At 44.3% G+C, this 19,155-nt stretch overlaps 1 protein-coding gene across 1 annotated transcript in view; it reads right to left on the minus strand.

Moving 5' to 3' along the window:
* The window catches only part of EFNA2 (ephrin A2), a 342,469-nt gene that overhangs the window by 43,211 nt on the left and 280,103 nt on the right, over positions 1–19,155 (minus strand). Inside the window, exon 2 of the mRNA XM_058163522.1 lies at positions 5,331–5,623. Coding sequence (XP_058019505.1) covers positions 5,331–5,623 — 293 coding nt within the window. The remainder of the gene's footprint in view (positions 1–5,330; positions 5,624–19,155) is intronic.

Here is a 19,155-nt window from a genome sequence, read left to right on the forward strand (position 1 = left end):
TCTTTCTCACTTTCTTTCTCCTTCTCTCCTTTCCTTCCTCCTTCCTCCCTCCCTTCTTTCTGTATCTCTCTTCTCTTTCTTTCTTTCTTTCTTTCTTTCTTTCTTTCTTTCTTTCTTTCTTTCTTTCTTTCTTTCTCTTCTTCCTCTCTCTCTTTTTTCTTTCTCCCTCCCTCCCTTCCTTTAAAAAGCACTAAAATCTTGTAGGGGGGGCACGAGGAACCAATAATCACTAACCTCTTAAAATGGCTCCACTAGTTCATTTGCTCCATGTCTGCGGTTTGTTTGTCTTACTTTTTAATTTATTTTGATTTTTTTTAAAAATAATGATTGATTTACATTTTTACAATGATTGTATTTCTATAATTATTGTTTTTTTTTAATTGCTGAACACCGCCCCCAGTCTTTTCTTGTGAGAATGGGCAGCTGTACAAATTTGATAAATAAAATCTATATACAATTAACCCTCTCATTTTCTGTAGCCTTTAATTGGGCAAAACAGTGCAGCATAGGGCAAAACTTTTTCAACCAGGGTTGGTTTAGTGGAATGGTTAAGACACCATGCTAGAAAATGAGAGATTGTGGGGTCAAATCCCATTTCAGCCTCGAAAGCCAGCTGAGTTGACTTTGGGCCTGTCCCTCTCTCAGCCTATCCCACCTCACAGAAATATTGTTGTGGGGAAAATAGGAAAAGGAAGGACTCCTTTTGCCTTCTTGAGTTATTTATAAAAAGAAAGGTGGGGAAATAAATAAACAAACAAATAAATAGATAAAACTCACAAAATGCCTCCAAAACGCAAGGCATATGACTCCCACGAGAGTCAAACGTGGCAAATTCTATAAGACATTTGATGACACAGAAGGGACCCTAAAGCAGTTTATGACACAAAACCAACATGTCATAGAACATTTCCCGGGATTATCTGCTGAGGTTTGAATCTATGCCCCCCCCCGCCCCCCAGTTTAATGTGGGCTGCTTTTCGAGGCATCAACTTCTCTGAATACCTCCCTGGATTTTTAAGAAGTTTTCAAGTATATCGGAAGCTCTGCCTTTGTTGAAAACGTTAAGGAATCTGGGTAAGGAAATATGGTTGAAAGGATGACCCAAGGGGTCACGGGGTGGTCTAGTAAATAAATAAAAACACACTTTCTCAAGGAAAGTTCCCAGTGATCGAGTGGTTAAGTGTGGATAAATGTGTGTTAAGACGTGGCTTTTAATTTGTTGAGGCTGCACGGAGGGCATGAATGGCAAACACAGCCCTTCCCCTTCCTTCCTAATCACACACGTTCACCTACAAAAGGTTCTTTGCCAGTCAAGACTAGATGATTATCTCCAGTTAGTGCCGGGGGAAACGCTAATATCCTTCCGAGCTAAATTGGGGTGGGTGAAACTTGGGAGGGTTTGTCAACACAATCTCTTGATTGCATCTGCCACTCAGTCCTCTGAAGGGTGACTGCAAGACGAATGTATGGATGTTCTGATACCCCTTGCAAAGGGGGTAAGTCAGATTTGGAGGAGAGTATTTTGGGTCTCGGGGGATGCGGTGGCTCAGTGGCTAAGATGCTGAGCTTGTTGATCAGAAAGGTCGGCCGTTTAGCGGTTCGGATCCCTCGTGCCGCGTAACGGGGTGAGCTCCCGTGACTTGTCCCAGCTTCTGCCAACCTAGCAGTTCGAAAGCACGTAAAAAAATGCAAGTAGAAAAAGAGGGACCATTTTTGGTGGGAAGGTAACAGCGTTCCGTGCACCTTTTTACGTTAAGTCATGCCGGCCACTTGACCATGGAGATGTCTTTGGACAGCGCTGGCTCTTCAGCTTTGAAATGGAGATGAGTACCGCCCCCTAGAGTCGGGAATGGCTAGCACATATGTGGGAGGGAAAACTTTACCGTTACTTTTTATTTTGGGTCTTGGTAAAACCGCATGATGGACATGGTGGCTCAGGGGCTAGGATGTTGAGCTTGTCGATCGACAAGTCGGCGGCTCAGTGGTTCGAATCCCTAATGCTGCCGTGTAACGGGGTGAGCTCCCGTTACTTGTCCCAGCTTCTGCCAACCTAGCAGTTTCGAAAGCACGTAAAAATACAAGTAGAAAAAATAGGGACCACCTTTGGTGGGAAGGTAACAGCGTTCCGTGCGCCTTTGGCGTTGAGTCATGCCGGCCACATGACCACGGAGACATCTTCAGATAGCGCTGGCTCTTCGGCTTTGTAACGGAGATGAGCACCGCGCCCTAGAGTCGGCAACGAGTAGCACGTATGTGCGAGGGGAACCTTTACCTTTACCTTAAAACCGCACAGGTTTTTTTTGGTCATCACAATATAAAAAATGGTATGATTGGCTGGGAAACTAATGGATAGTGTATAGTAAAAGAGAAAATATTATAATGAAATCTTATATTTAATGTGTAGTAGGTATGTATATAAAATGTATTGATTATATATATAAGTATGTAACGAACAAAATGTACATATATAATCGGCCAAAAGATAGCGAATATTACTAAAAATGCCAGTATTGGAAAGCTGTAAAAATGTAATTATGATTTAAAGATGTAAACGTTGAATAAAAACAATTTAATAATAATAAAAAAAGAAAGCAAAAAAAAAAACCAATATAAAAAAAGATGTTGAGACTTTAAAAAGAATGCAGGGAAGATGATTAAGGACCTGGAGATTAAAACTTATGAAGAACAGTTTCAGGAATTGGGTATGTCTAGTTTAATGAAAAGAAGGACTTAGGGTGATATGATAGCAGTGTTCCAGTATTTGAGGGGCTGCCACAAAGAAGAGGGGATCAACCTAGCTTTCAAAGGACCAGAAAGCAAGATAAGAAACAATGGATGGAAACTAATCAAGGAGAGAAGCAACCTAGAGCTAAGGAGAACTTTCCTAATGGTGAAAGTAGCAATAGCACTTAAGACATATCCTTCATAGTTCTTTACAGCCCTGTCTGGGCAGTTTACAACATCAGCCTATGGCCCCCAACAATCTAGGTCCTCATTTTACCCACCTCGGAAGGATGGAAGGCTGAGTCAACCTTGAGCCTGGTGAGAGTTGAACTGCCGAATGGCAGGCAGCCGGCAGGCAGCAGAAGTAACCTGAAGTACTGCATGCTAACCACTGCTCCACCACAATCAACCATTGGAACGGCTTGCCTCCAGAAGTTGTGGGCGCTCCAATACTGGAGTTTTTTAAAGGAGAGACTGGACCAGGGGTGAAATCCAGCAGGTTCTGGAGAACCGGTAGCAGAAATTTTGAGTAGTTCAGAGAACCGATAGCGGAAATTTTGAGTAGTTCAAAGAACTGGAAAATACCACCTCTGGCTGGCCCCTGTCAGCCTCCACTCCAATCCTCACATCCTTTTGTACACTTTATATTCAGTAATTAGATTGCAATGGGTTTTTTATGTGTAATGTAAATAGCTCATGGACTTAAGTTGTATTACTATCCTATTCAGGTTAACTGGAGAGGGCCCTTTAAGAGTGTCGTCTGACATGAGATCAAGGGGAGGGGAGATTGATGCTTTGTAATCAGCAAGAATGTTAGAGCACGGGCTTTCCAACAGACATTGCATTCCTGAGATGATTAACAGCCAGAGACGGAGGAAGAAGATTACCACGGGGCCCAGAGAAGGAGCTGGCATTGGACCAGACCTGCCTGACCTCTTGGGGGAGGAGGGACTAACGAGGGAATATGGAATGTTAGCCATATTTTGTCTCAGATCCAACTTTATACTGTTGCAGTCCGGATGCATCTAGTAAAAGTACTTTTCTTTATTTACAAATGAAGTCAAGGTGTATTCTTTCCTAAATATAATCAGAGGCAGCTTGACAGCCCCTGAATGGGGAGGGAATGGGGATTTTGCAGTATCCTTTCCCTGCCACGCCCACCAAGCCATGCCACGCCCACCAAGCCACGCCCATAGAACCGGTAGTAAAAAAAAATGGATTTCACCACTGAACTGGACAGTCGCTTGTCTGAGATAGTAGGATTTCCTACTTGAGCACAGGGTTGGACTAGAAGACCTCCAAGGTCCCTTCCAACTCTGTTTTTCAATGTTCTATGGCCATGAGCCATTTTATTGCCAAATTCCAGCAGCACAATCTTGGGGTACAGTGGGGCTGATTGGGGCTGTTTTGTTTCAGATTGCTCCCTTCTTAGCTTTATATACCATAATAAATCTAGGAATATAAGCAAGCTGCTTACATTTCCAGGTCTTTCTTCCGTGTCGCCCAGCACCCCTTTTCGTAACGTTTCATTCAAACAGCCCAACTTTGGATTGAACTGAACTTCTGAGAAACCTAACCTCAGCCAGCATTTACAGAAAGTCCTCAACTTACGACTACAATCGGAACCAGAATTTCCATTGCTGTGCAAGGCAGTTAAGTGAGTCGCGCCCGATTTTACAATCTTTTTTTTTTTGCCACGGTTGTTAAGCGAAACACTGCGGTTGTTAAGTGAACTGTGTGGTTCTTAAGCAAATCTGCCCCCCCATCCCCCATTGTCTTGGCTTGTCGGAAGCCAGCTGGGGAAGGTCGCAAATGGCAATCCTGGGACACGGCAAAGGTCATAAATACATGCCGGTTGCCAAAACCCCAGCATGTATTGCATAACTGTGGGGATACTGTGACGGTTGTAAGTCTGAGGATCCGTCGTAGGTCACTTTTTTCAGTGCCGTTGTAACGTTGAATGGTCGTAAGTTGAGGACTACCTGAATCCAGTTTGTTATATAGCAGTGATGGCTAACTTTTTCCAAAGCGCACCAGCAAATGTGCATACGTGCCCGAACCACCAAAATACAATCCGCCTGTGGCCCCTGCACATGCAGTCCCCTACATGTGCCCTGCCCCTCCATGCATTTATGCGCGGCCCCGCACACATCCCACACCCCGTGAGTGGCACACATGCCCCCTGCACACACCCCGCCCCCTGCGCACGTGTGCCAGAGACGTGACGACCAGCTGGCCTGTGGGAGGTGCGCGCGCATGGACAGCAGAACTGAACTGGGCTGACAGCTTGCGTGCCCACAGAGCGGGTGCTCTGTGCCACCTGTGCCGTAAGTTCACCATCACTGTTATATAGGGCAGGGGTCTCCAACCATGGCAACTTTAAGCCTGGTGGACTTCAACTCCCAGAATTCTGGGAGTTGAAGTCCACCAAGGCTTAAAGCTGCCAAGGTTGGAGACCCCCGATCTAGGCCTAGCCTGATAGGCTAAAATCCTCACTTCATGTACGGGACACAACGTTTTCCCCCTTCCAACCCTCACCCCACCCCAGGGAACTCCATCCTCCTCAGTTCCTACGGGAAGCGCGTAGGGCAGCTTTCAGTACTTACAAATGTAGTAATACTCGTGCCCTGGTCTGAATTCGAATCCTAAGGAGAAAGGGGTAAAAAGCTGGAACTTCTCGGAGAACTTGAGGGGCCCGTTGGGAGAATCCGGCCGGTTACATTCCCAACGTTTGAAGCCGTTCTGCCGATGGTCGCAGGAGCTGTGTCCCTCGTAGTTGACCATGTACAAAATGTATCTCTCCATCTGATCCATGGGAAACGGGATCTCGTAATGCGGGCAGTATATGTCCAGGTAATCGTTGATGCTGACCTCCACAGTGTAATCCCCTTGGTGGAATCTGCAACAGGAGGGAAAGAGACGGTTTAAAAGGCGGTCTCGGATCTCGAAAACCAGAGTCCAAACAAAGCCTGTGACGTTCCAAATGCAGGTAGTCCTTGATTTACAACCATTTGTTTAGCAACCGGTCGAAGGTACAATGGCACTGAAAAAAAAACCGGACTTATGACCATTTTTCACACTTACGACCGTTGCAGCATCGCCACATGATCAAAATTCAGACGCTGATAACTCATATCAGCATCCCAATGTCCCCTTTTGCGACCTTTTGCGACCTTCTTAACAAGCAAAGTAAATATGGAAGCCAGGTTCGCTTTAACAACCGTGGGACTAACTTAACAGCCACAATGATCCACTTAACAACTGTGGTGAGAAAGGTCGTACCATGGAGCAAAACTCCCTTAAGAAATGTCTCGCTTAGCAACAGAAACGTTGGGCTCAATTGTGGTCATAAATCGAGGACTAACTGTAAAATAATCCAGGGGTGGGGGCTACTTACACACGAGAAGAAGCTGCCACTGAATGCAAGGGACTTACCTACTTATTTAATAATCTATTTATCCATTTTATGGCAGTGATTTTGGTGGGTTCACCCAGGATTCACCTAATAATACCTAATTATTCATCTTTTTTTCCCAGCACAGGCATGAAAAACTAGCCACGATTTATGTACGTACGTATTAGATTTTTATCCTGCCTTTATTATTTTACAAATAACTCATTTACAACCACACCAAGTAAAAAAATAACTTATAAACTAGTCCTTGTATTTAAAACCATTGCCGCATCCTCACGATCAAGTACCGGTAATCAGAATTTGGGCCCTTGATAACCAGCATGTATTTATGATGGTTACTTCGTCCCAGGACGATATCTTCACCGTTTGTGAACCTTCCCAACTGGCTTCAGACGAGCAAAGTCAGTGTGGGAAGCTGGATTTACTTAACAACCATATGATTCACTTAACAACTGCACTGATTCAATTTACAACCGTGGCAAAAAAGGGTGTCAATCTCAGGCGTGACTCATTTAACAACTGCCTTGCTTAGCAACGGAAAATCTGGTTCCAATTGTGGTTGAAAGTCAAAGAGTGCTTCTATTATTGACCAATCTTGCAACTGTCTGAATTGCATAGTATCTTAATCCAAAACTGAGAATTTTTAGACACCAAACATGCACAAAAATATCCTTGCTACATCCAGAAAGTAAAAACCATATATCTTATTTACTTATTACATTAGCATGCTGCCCACCTCAGGGGCTGCAGCGACTCTGAGCTGCTTACAAAATGATAAAAAGGTAAAAACAAAACAAAAAAAGATAGTACAAAATGATTAAAATTAAGAAGATTAGATTAAGAAGATTGATGGATTGTTTTCTCTTTAAAAAAAGACCAGGACATTTGAAATGAGATGCCCTGGGTGTATTTGAGATGGATGAATAGAATAGAATAGAATAGAATAGAATAGAATAGAATAGAATAGAATAGAATAGAATAGAATAGAATCTTTACAAGACTATATACCAAAGAAATAAAATATCTGATTCTACATATTATAACAGCTGCATGAATAACTTATACACAAAAATGGAAACAGGAAGAGATACCAACAGGTAAAGAAGTGATAGGGAAAGTTTTTAAATATATAAGAATCTAGAAAAGTAAAGCTATTAATATTAGATAATTCAATGTAAATAAAGAAAAGGGGGTAAGAAACAAAATAAAATAACAAATGTGATATGGGCGGGAAAGGTATAAAACCGAGAGAAGACCACTAAGAAACGCTGTTTAGAAATAGGAAATATTTATATGTTATACGTTGTGTGTCTGTCAGACTGTGTAAAATAGAATAGAATAGAATAGAATAGAACAGAACAGAACAGAACAGAACAGAATAGAGAATGGAATGGAATGGAATGGAATGGAATGGAATAGACTGGAATAGACTAGACTAGACTAGACTAGACTAGATTAGACTAGACTAGATTAGACTAGAATAGAAAAGAGCAGAACAGAACAGAACAGAACAGAACAGAATAACAGAATTAGAAGGGGCCTTGGAGGTCTTCTAGTCCAATCCCTCTGCTCAGGCAGAACCTTGAGGACTAGAAACTTCCAAGCGTTATTGGTCCTATTAACCAGCCACACAGTGTCCGGTTAGGAATACCAAGTAGAAAATCTTTCTCATTGCAATTCTACCAACAATGGATTCTGCCAAGCTAGGATTGTGTGACTCGTTGGGAAAAAAAGCCCCAGAGGCCGATCCGAGCTTCTATGGAGCCCACGTGGTTTCCCTAATCTTCCTCCTTCCCATTAACTTTACAAGATTAAACCAAGCACCTCTTAAAATTAATAAAACGGCAACGGTAGGTGATTAATGGAACGGGAGGGGGGGAAATCTTTCTCCAACCACCATGCCTGATTAGCCCCCACCCCATCCTCCCCCTCCCCGTATTATATTCAGAGACACACTCCAATTTTATAGGGGTTTTTGGGGGGGTTTAGGTATATTTTTTGGACAGATTATCCGAGAGATTAGAGGATTAGCCAAACTGCGAAGGAGGCCTGCTGGCTTTGGGCTGTGGACAGTGTGCCTCGCTTTGCTTAAGAAAGGCAGAACTTTCGGCCCCCCTCCGATGCCTTTTCTGGCATTGTCCCCAGCAATTATCTCCTGCTTCCAAACTCTTCTGGTGCCAGGTAGGAAAATCATCCCCACTTTATAAAAAAAAAAAAAAGTTTTTAGTCACTTGGATCAGGGGTCTCCAACCGTGGCAACTTTTAAGACTTGTGGACTTCAACTCCCAGAATTCCTCAGCAAAGCTGGCTGAGGAATTTTGGGAGTTGAAGTTGAAGTTGAATTCTGGGAGCTGGAGTTGAAGTCCACAAGTCTTAAAAGTTGCCAAGGTTGGAGACCCCTGACTTGGATGACATTTGTTTTAGAAATTACTTTCAACGGCCCGCAGAGAATTCTGATGCAATTCTTATACAGGGAAGCCAAATGTGCAAGGAGGGGAAGGGCCTGAGTTTTGTACTACAGGTAGTCCTCGACTTACGACCACAGCGGAGCCGAATTTCCATTGCTAAGCAAGGCAGTTTAAGCGAGATGCACCCTATTTTATGACTCCGCCCCCACACGGCTGTTAAGACAATCACTGCGGTTGCTAAGCAAATCATGCGGTCATTAGGCAAATCCAGCTTCGCCCGTTGGCTTTGCTGGCTGAGAAGGTCGCAAATGGAGGTCACATGTCCCTGGGATGCTACAAAGCGCCTGAATTGCTTTGCCAAGCGCCTGAATCTCAAAACACTATAGGCACAGGTAGTCCTCAACTTACGACGACAATGGAACCCTAAATTGATGTGGCTAAATGAGAAATTTGTTAAGTGAGTTTTGCCCCGTTTTACAACTTTTGTTACATTTATTAAGTGAATCACTGCACTTAAATTAGTAACACGGCTGTTAAGCGAATCCGGTTTCCCCATTGCCTTTGCTGGTTACAAAAGGTGATCATGTGACCCCGGGACACTGCAACCGTCATATATATGAGTCAGTTGTCAAGCACCCGAATGTAAATCATGTGACTTATGTGGGGATGCTGCAACGGTCATAAGTGTAAAAAATGGTCATAAGTCATTTTTTTCAACGCCATTGTAACTTTGAACGGTCACTAAGCAAAGTGTTGTAAGTCAAGGACTACCTGTATTTATGATGGTTGCCATTTCCCGGGATCAGGTGATCACGTTTTGTGACCTTCTCACAAGCAGAGTCAATGGGGAAGCCAGAGATACTTAATCGTGCTACTAACTTAACAACTGCAGTGATTCACTTAACAACCGTGGCAAGAAAGGGTGTAAAATGGGGCAAAACCCACTTAACAAGTGTCTCAATTAGCGACAGAAATTTTGGGCTCAATTACGGTCATAAATCGAGGACTACTTGTAGTCCTGATATACTGGTCACTTAATGACCATTTGAAATGTCGATGGGCCGATTATGGGTGCTTAACAGCCCCTAGAGCCGTGATGGTGAACCTATGGCATGCGTAGCGCCCTTTCTGTGGGCACATGAGCCGTCAGCCCAGTTCAGCTCCACCGCGAATGCGCGCGCACCTCCCACTGGGCAGCTGGTCTTCGGGTCTCTGCCATGCATACGGGGGAGCGTGTGCTGGGGGCCATGCGCATGTGCGGGGAGCTGCACACGCATTGCATTTTGGTGGTTCAGGCGCACGCACTTTGGGCACTCGGTCCGGAAAAAGTTAGCCATCACTGCCCTAGAGCCCTTGCGGCCATCATAAAATGTCAGGGGCCACGCCCCCTGTGGTCACATGACTGTATTTCAGTTGCCTGGCAACTGGCTCACCTTTATGACCACTCCCAGTGTTTTGAAGTCACGTCCCCACAATTTATAACGTTTCTCATTTTATTTGTTTGTTTGTCAAAGAACTGCCCATTTCTCTCAGGGAGGGACTCTGGGCAGTTTTTTTGGTTTTTTTTTTAAATTTGAATTTATATCCCGCCCTTCTCCGAAGACTCAGGGCGGCTTACACTATGTCAGGCGATAGTCTTCATCCATTTGTATATTATATACAAAGTCAACTTTTATTGCCCCCAACAATCTGGGTCCTCATTTTACCTACCTTATAAAGGATGGAAGGCTGAGTCAACCTTGGGCCTGGTGGGACTTGAACCTGCAGTAATTGCAAGCAGCTGTGTTAATAACAGACTGCTTAGTCTGTTGAGCCACCAGAGGCCCTTGTACAATAACATAATTTGCTGGTTTCCAATATTTTTTGCCATTTTCTGGCATCTTTTGCCAGTTTCCGGCAAAAAAAAAACCTGCAGATTTGAAGGAATGGATTCGTACTTACGAACCTTGCGTTTGCTTAATGACCATGATTTCACTTATAACTGTGGCGATTTGCTTAATGATTGCCACAAAAATGTCATTAAAATCGGGTCTGGTCACATGAATGCCTTGGTTTACGATTAGAAATTTGGTCCCAATTGCACTCGTAGGTCAAAGATTGCCTGTAATTGTGGTCATAATTTGAGGTCATAAGTTGAGGACCTGCCTGTACTTGTGGTCGTAAGTTGAGAACTACCTTTAGGAGAGTCTCAGCTCCAGTTTTCTTTCTCACTTCCACCCCCGTCAGCAATCTCCAGATGAGATGGAGAGCAAACAAAGAAAGAAAGAAAGAAATCTCGACTCCTCCAGATTTTGTACCACCACATCTAGGTTGTAAAACCATCAACATATCAGGATGTGTTTTCTTGCCTTCTGAAAACATATAATCCATAAAATACAATCAAATCATCAATAAAATGCATTAATGTTGGTCAGAAGGCCTCAGCATCAAAATAAATAAATAATCAATCAGTCAGTCAATCGATCGGGTGGAAAATGGGGCGAAACCACTTTGAGTAGCTATTTGACAATCCTATCGCAAGCTACATTGACATTTCACTTCTTGGAAGCCCAACTTGGAATAAAGCGTGTGTGTGTTTGTGTGTTTTATGTGTTAAAAGACGGAATTCCTGGCTAAACAAGAATTCTCTATTCCCAATTTTAATATATTTTCCCCTCCATTCCAACTGAAATCTTAACCTATCTCAACTTGACTTCACCAGGTGCATTTGGGTGTTTGGCAATTTTCTTTACTTTACTTTATACGCTGCAACAGAGGGATAGAATTAAGATTACGTGAAGTGTTAATACCGCTTTAAAATGCCTTGGTAAGGCCACAGTTGGAATATTGCATCCAGTTTTGGTCACCAGGATGTAAAAAAGATGCGGAGACTCTAGAAAGAGTGCAGAGAAGAGCAACAAAGATGATTAGGGGACGGGAGGCTAAAACATATGAAGAACGGTTGCAGGAACTGGGTATGTCTAATTTAATGAAAAGAAGGACTAGGGGAGACATGATAGCAGTCTTCCAATATCTCAGGGACTGCCACAAAGAAGAGGGAGTCAAGCTATTCTCCAAAGCACCTGAGGGTAGAACAAGAAGCAATGGGTGGAAACTAATCAAGGAGAGAAGCAACTTAGAACTAAGGAGAAATTTCCTGACAGTTAGAACAATTAATCAGTGGAACAACTTGCCTCCAGAAGTTGTGAATGCTCCAACACTGGAAGTTTTTAAGAAGATGTTGGATCACCATTTGTCTGAAGTGATGTAGAGTTTCCTACCTAAGCAAGGGTTACTGCACCAGGCTACAAACAGAGGTAGTGAGTTATAATTTTGTCTTAGGCATGAAAAAGAGTTAGACGGTTCTGGGCCAATCATCAGGAGAAGGTGAGTTCTAGTCTTGCCTCAAGGATGAAAGAGAGCTAGGTGACTTTGGTCCAATCACCAGGAAACGGTGAGTTCTAGTCCTGCCTTAGGCATGAAAGAGTTAAGACGATTTTGTGCCAAGCACCAGGAGATGGTGAGTTCTAGTTCTGCCTTAGGCATAAACACTCAGTGAGTGACTTTGGGCCACTCTCTCTCTCTCTCTCTCTCAGGCCAACCCACCTCGCAGGGTTGCTGTTGTGAAAATAAATGACATAATGTCAAGGTCAACTCTTAGCAACCACATAGTTAAGTTTTCTCTGCCCCACCCTGGTCCTACAAATCTTTGAATGGTGATCCCATCAGCCCTGTAACCGAGTCCATTCACTTTGATATTGATTGTCTTCTTCTCCTTCCTTCCTCCCAACCCTCCCAACATTGCTGGCATCTCAGGAGAGCTGGGTCTTTATATTGATTGACTGGCTGATTGATTAATTGATTGCATACGTGTCATGTTGGGGTTGACCGATTAATTGATTGATGATGTGCCACCAGGTTGGAGTTGGCTGATTAATTGATTGATGATGTGGTGCCATCACCACGGGGTTGACTCTTAGAAACTGTGGAGGGGGGGAGAACTTCTCTATGAAGTTCTGTCCCTAACTAGGTCCTTCAGGTCTTCCAAAGTTGCATCCCTCACACCTGTAACTGAGTCCATCAATCTTGCTGCTGGTTGTCCCCTTCTTCTCTTTCCTTCCCAACATTCTAGCAATAGCAATAGCAGTAGCACTTAGACTTATCTACCCCTTCGTAGTGCCTCATGGCCCTCTCTAAGTGGTTTACAGAGTCAGCATCTTGTCCCCAACAATCCAGCTCCCCATTTTACCAATCTCAGAAGGATGGAAGGCTGAGTCAATCTTGAGCAGGTCACGATCGAACACCTGGCAGTGGGCAGAGTTAGCCTGCAATACTACATTCTAACCACTGAATCACCAGGGCTCCAGTGGTGGGTTTCAAAAATTTTCGCTACCGGTTTGGTGGGCGTGGCTAGGTGGAGAGGCATGTGACTGAGTGGGCGTGGCCAATTTGATGTCACTCACGCCCACACCCACCCAGTCACATGACCTCCCACCTAGCCACACCCACAGGAAAAGATAGGAAAATTTTGGGAATTTCCACCTATCTAACCCCACCCTCCCTTCACCAGTCAACCCCGTTTCCCTTCCTTTAGCAGCCCCAGCCCTAGCCCCGCTTCCTCCCCCACCACTGCCTCTTTATTCGGGCTGCTTACCTTCCGTGATGGCTGGTCCAGAGTTCGGAAGGCAAGCTGACCGGAGTTTTCGGTGGCTCCCAGCCAGCTACTCGAAAGCAGCTGGCAAAGAAGCCTCCCAGCCGCAGGCAGCCAAAAAGTACCAGAGGTCACAGAAAAAGCTGCTGCCGTCGCCATGTTCTTCGCGCATGCGCATCCCATTAGACTTGCAAGGAAATGGGATGCACTTGCGTGAAGAACATGGCGGTAATGAACATGGTGGGTGGAGCGAGCAGTGACCAGGGGAGCATGGCTAGCTGGCCATTACTATCGGTTCAGCGACCTTGGCCAAATTTCCACCAACGGTTCGCACAAACCGGTGTGAACCCGCTGAATACGACCTCTGCAGGGCTCCTATGGTTTTTTCAAGAGAGCTTGGTCTTTCCATTGATTAATTATGTGCCGTGAGGTTGCCGAATAACCGAATAAAAAGAGTTGGAGGAGATCCTGGACATTTTCCAGTCCAACCTCCTGCTCAAATAGGAGACCCTGTACCATTTCAGACAAATGGTTGTCCAATATCTTCTAAGAAACTTCCAATGATGGAGCCCTCACAACTTCTAGAGGCAAATCGCTCCACTGATTAATTGTTCTAACTATCAGGAAATTCCTGCTTAGTTCTAGGTTGCTTCTCTCCTTGATTAGTTTCCACCCATTGCTTCTGGTCCTGCCTTCAGAGTTGCGGTCAACTCTTAGTAACAACACGGCTAGAACTTCTCCATGGATATTTGTCCCTAACCTGGTTCTTCAGGTCTTCCAACAGTGACCCTATCACCCCTTTTAACTGAGTCCATCCACCTTTGATGATGATGATGATGATGATGATGATGATGTTATCCGTTCAGTCATGTCCGACCCTGGGCGATTCTATGGGGCCAGGTCTCTCCACATCTTCCGATCTTGCACTACTTCTTTGAGATTTTCTATGCTGTGGCTGGTGTCCGCTTTGATGGTGTCCGGCCACCATGTTCTTCTGCGTTTCCTTTTACCGCTCACTCTTTTCAACATAATTGCTTTCTCCGCCGAATTTCCCCACATGAGAAGGCCAAAATAAGTGAAACACAGTTTTGTGATTTTTTTCCTTCCAGTGACACGTCTGGTGTTATGCACTCCATTGCTTGCTTGTTGGTCACCTTTGCTGTCCAAGGACCAGCCATTTTACTGCTGGCTAGCCTCTCCTTTTCTTTCCTTCCATTTTTGCCCCAGCAAAAGGGGGAAAGTCCACAGCTTTCTCAAGCTGTGGACTTCTCAAAGAAGCTGAGCCCTCATACATTATCTAGGTCTTTCCTGAAGCAAAGGACGCTTTATATTGCCAGTTATGAACTGCAGGTTTGGCCACCAATGAACCACGACAAATGTAATACATTTATTATGGTTTGTTGTACAGCCACCCAGATGTTCAAACTGGATTTACCTTTTTGGTCCATCTGTCAATTTCTTCCCAAAGTCCTAGGATAGGTAGATGTTGATGTTTGATGGTGTTAGAGCAGTGACCTTTTGGGCACCAGGGACCGGTTCCATAGATAAAGATTTTTCCATGGACCGAAGAGAGTGTGGTTTTGCACGTTGCCTGCATCCCGCAGATAGGGCTCCGCTTTTTGGCACGGCCCGGTTGCTTGTATGCCGTGGATTGGGGGACCCCTGTGTTAAAGGTATCATTGCAGGATGTAAGTTGATCTAAGTACAGCTGCCTTTTGCAATTGACTGATGGGGACTTTATGCCGTCATTTTTTATTTTATTTTTTGCCAACAGATGGGTGGACTTCAACTCCCAGAACTCCCCAGCCAGCACAGCTGAAGTCCACCCACCTTAAAGTTGCCAAGATTGAGAAACTGGGGCTGCCGCAAGAGACGAGGGAGTCAAGCTATTCTCCAAAGCACCTGAAGGCAGGACAAGAAGCAATGGGTAGAAACTAATCAAGGAGAGAAGCAACTTAGAACTAAGGAGAAATTTTCTGACAGTGACAACTATTAATCAATGGAACAACTTCCCTCCAGAAGTTGTGAATGCTCCAACACTGGAAGTTTTTAAGAAGATGTTGGATAACCATTTGTCTGAAGTGGTGTAGGGTTTCCTGCCTAAGCAGGGGGTTGGACTAGAAGACCTCCAAGGTCCTTTCCAACTCTGTTATTCTATTCTATTCTATTCTATTCTATTCTATTCTATTCTATTCTATTCTATTCTATTCTATTCTATTCTATTCTATTCTATTCTATTCCATTCCATTCCATTCTATTCTATACACTGGCCTAGAGCAGGGCTGTCAAACTCAATTTCATTGAGGGTTAGGGTTGTGGTTGACCTCGGCGGTCCCTGCATGGATGGCCCCACTGGGTGGGTGTGGCTAGCTTGACACCCAATCCCCAAACTAGTCTGCATATTTCCTCTTCGCATTAGGTAGACCAGGCAGAATTCTCTTTCCTCTACGCATTGGGTAGACCAAGACGGCCCTGAGGGCCGGATCCGACCACATTGCGGGCCAGATCCGACCTGCGGGCCTTGAGTTTCACACCCCTGGCCTAGATGATATCAAGGCTATTTTGCTGAGCCCCAGAATGGTGAACGAGATTCACCCCAGCTTTTCTGTCCTTGTGTGTTTATGTGCGTGTGTGTGTGTGTGTTTTCTCTCTCGCTCACCCTCTACTCTTCCCTTGTGGTGGTTGCACTGCACACAGAGCGGTGCTCGTCTCTCGGAGGGTGCCAAAGATCTGGGAGAAACCAGCCCTCCCCGCTGTGTTCAATTGCCACTTCTCGACACAGTGGGAAGCTGGTTGTTAGCGTCAGTCCCATTTAAATGGAGATGCAACCACGTTTTCTGCTGTGAGGAGAAACAACTCATGGAGTGATATAGATCTGTTAGCCGGGGCAGACGTATGTATGTATGGCGAAAAAAATAAATGCATTTCTATTCTTAGGAAGGTCGGGGAGAGAATCAAGCTCAGAGGAAGACAACCCCAAAATAAAGCCAAACCTTTTGGATGAAAAATATGCCACCTTTTAAGCCGCAGGATCCCTTTTGTCAGCCTCTTGTCACTGAAAAGCAATTGTGCTCTAAATCCAGCCACACAACTGCATTTGAAATCCATCCTTTCTGCCCTAAAGTATCCCCAGAGCAGTGTTTCTCAATCTCGAAAACTTTCAGATGAATGGACTTCAGCTCTCAGAATTCCTATGGCTGGCTGGGGAATACTGGGAGTTGAAGTCCACCCATTTTCAAGGGGCCAGGGTTGAGAAACTGTGAGAAACTTTAACATAACATAATAACAGAGTTGGAAGGGACCTTGGAGGTCTTCTAGTCCAACCCCCTGCCGAGGCAGGAAACCCTAAATCATTTCAGACAAATGTCTATCCAACATTTTCTTAAAAATTTCCAGTAATGGTGCATTCACAACTTCTGCAGGCAAGTTGTTCCACTTATTGATTGTTCTAACTGTCAGGAAATTTCTCCTTAGTTTTAAGTTGCTTCTCTCCTTGATTAGTTTCCACGCATTGCTTCTTGTTCTACCTTCAGGGGCTTTGGAGAATAGCTTGACTCCCTCTTCTTTGTGGCAGCCCCTGAGATATTGGAACACTGCTATCATGTCTCCCCTAGTCCTTCTTTTCATTAAACTAGACATACCGAGTTCCTGCAACTGTTCTTCATATGTTTTAGTCTCCAGTTCCCTAATCATCTTTGTTGCTCTTCTCTGCACTCTTTCTAGAGTCTCAACATCTTTGGCCTAGGCTGTTGTAGAAATGAGGAAAAATGAGGTAAAAAAAACATTTCAGTTCACAAAAGCGGATGTTTTAGCGTCTCAATCAGTGATGGTATTTAGCCGGTTCTATCCAGTGTGTATAATCAAGGCTATGGTTTTCCCAGTTGCAATGGATGGCTGTGAAAATTGGACCATAAGAAAGGCTGAGCACCAAAGAATTGAGGCCTTTAAACTATGGTGCTGGAGAAGACTCCTGCGAATCCCTTGGACTACAAGTCCATCCAACAGATCAGTCCTAGAGGAGATCAACCTTGACTGTTCTTTAGAAGGCCAGATCCTGAAGATGAAACTGAAATACTTTGGCCACGTAATGAGAAGGAAGGACTCCCTGGAGAAGAGCCTAATGCTGGGAATGATGGAGGACAAAAGAAGAAGGAGAGGCAGAGAACGAGGTGGTTGGATGGAGTCACTGAAGCAGTCGGCGTGAGCTTAAATGGACTCCAGAGGATGGTAGATGACAGGAAGGCCTGGAGGAACGTGGTCCATGGGGTTGCGATGGGCCGGACACGACTTTGCAACTAATAACAACATCCAGTTTGGCCGAACCAGTAGCGGTGGCCCATCTGCTCAGATGTCATCACGTCCCATTTTTGATGCTCTGCGCATGTGCAGAAGGTCCTGCGCATATGCAGAGGTGTTGCGTGCGAGCAAAGCGAGAGAGCGCGCATGCTCACATTTGCGAACTGATAGCGAAGGTAAGTCAATACCACCACTGATCTCAATAATATGGAAAAAATGTTGAGATTTTGGAAAGAGTGCAGAGAAGAGCAACAAACGTAATTAGGGGACTGGAGACTAAAACATACGAAGAACGGTTGCTGGAACTGGGTATGTCTAGTTTAATGAAAAGAAGGACCAGGGGAGACATGATAGCAGTCTTCCAATATCTCAGGGGTTGCCACAAAGAAGAGGGAGTCAAGCTATTCTCCAAAGCACCTGAGGGTAGAACAAGAAGCAATGGGTGGAAACTAATCAAGGAGAGAAGCAACCTAGAACTAAGGAGAAATTTCCTGATAGTTATAAAAATTAATCTATGGAACAACATGCCTTCAGAATTTGTGAATGCTCCAACACCGCATGTTTTAAAGAAGAGATTGGACAACCATTTGTCTGAACTGGTACAGGGTTTCCTGCCTAAGCAGGGGGTTGGACTAGAAGACCTCCAAGGTCCCTTCCAACTCTTGTTATTCTGTTAAATTTAAAAAAAATGTCAGTCATTTTTGGCATTTAGGCTGCTGTAGAGTGCTCCAGCGCTTAGCTCCCTTAGTGCAGGGAGAAGTTATCACATTGCTCTTCAGCTCGGGGTTCACCATTAGCGCCCACTCATGCAAAGCTCTTGAAAGGAGATTGCCATCAGAGCACTCAAGAAAACCAATAACGGCTAGGTGTCCGATCGGGTTTTCAAGAGGTCCCACATAACGGTATACAGCGGTGCCTCGGTATACGTCGTTAATTGGTTCCAGGAGGTGGGATGAGAAATTAAAAAGGACGAGTCCCAAGCAAACCACGTGACTTACCACGTGACCCCTTGTTTGGCCGGGAATAACTTTCTCTCTCTTCCTTTTCCTACGTCAGCAATCTTCCCAACATGGCCAGCTTCCTATTTCTTCTCTGCCTCTGAAATGTTATAGGGTTTTCTGCCTAAGCAAGGGGTTGGACTATTTATTTATTTTATTTATTTATTTTGTCACAACAATATATGTAAGTATCATACAAAAAGATTATATAGTATATTAACACATATATGAGTAAATATTAGGAGGTATAAGCATATATATATATAGGAAGAAGAAAAGAAAAACAATAGGACAGGAACGGTAGGCACGTTTTTGCTCTTATGCACGCCCCTTATGGTCCTCTTAGGAATGGGGTGAGGTCAATAGTAGAAAGTTTTGGTTAAAGCTTTTAGGATTATGGGAAGAGACCACAGAGTCAGGTAAAGTATTCCAAGACTAGTCTTCTAGAATCTAGTCTTCTAGTCTTCTAGAAGTATTCCAAGACTAGAAGACCTCCAAGGTCCCTTCCAACTTGTTACTCTATTCTATTTTCTTCCTTTTGCAGCGCGTCGAGTACTAAAAAACATTGAGTACTGGGAGTACATGTTCACGTCAAATAGTCAGGTAGTCCTTGACTTACAACATATCGTTTAGTGACCATTCAAGGTTCCAACGGCACTCAAAAATGTGATTTGTGATCGTTTT

The sequence above is a fragment of the Ahaetulla prasina genome, chromosome 1, assembly GCF_028640845.1.
Source record: "Ahaetulla prasina isolate Xishuangbanna chromosome 1, ASM2864084v1, whole genome shotgun sequence".
NCBI lineage: Eukaryota > Metazoa > Chordata > Lepidosauria > Squamata > Colubridae > Ahaetulla > Ahaetulla prasina.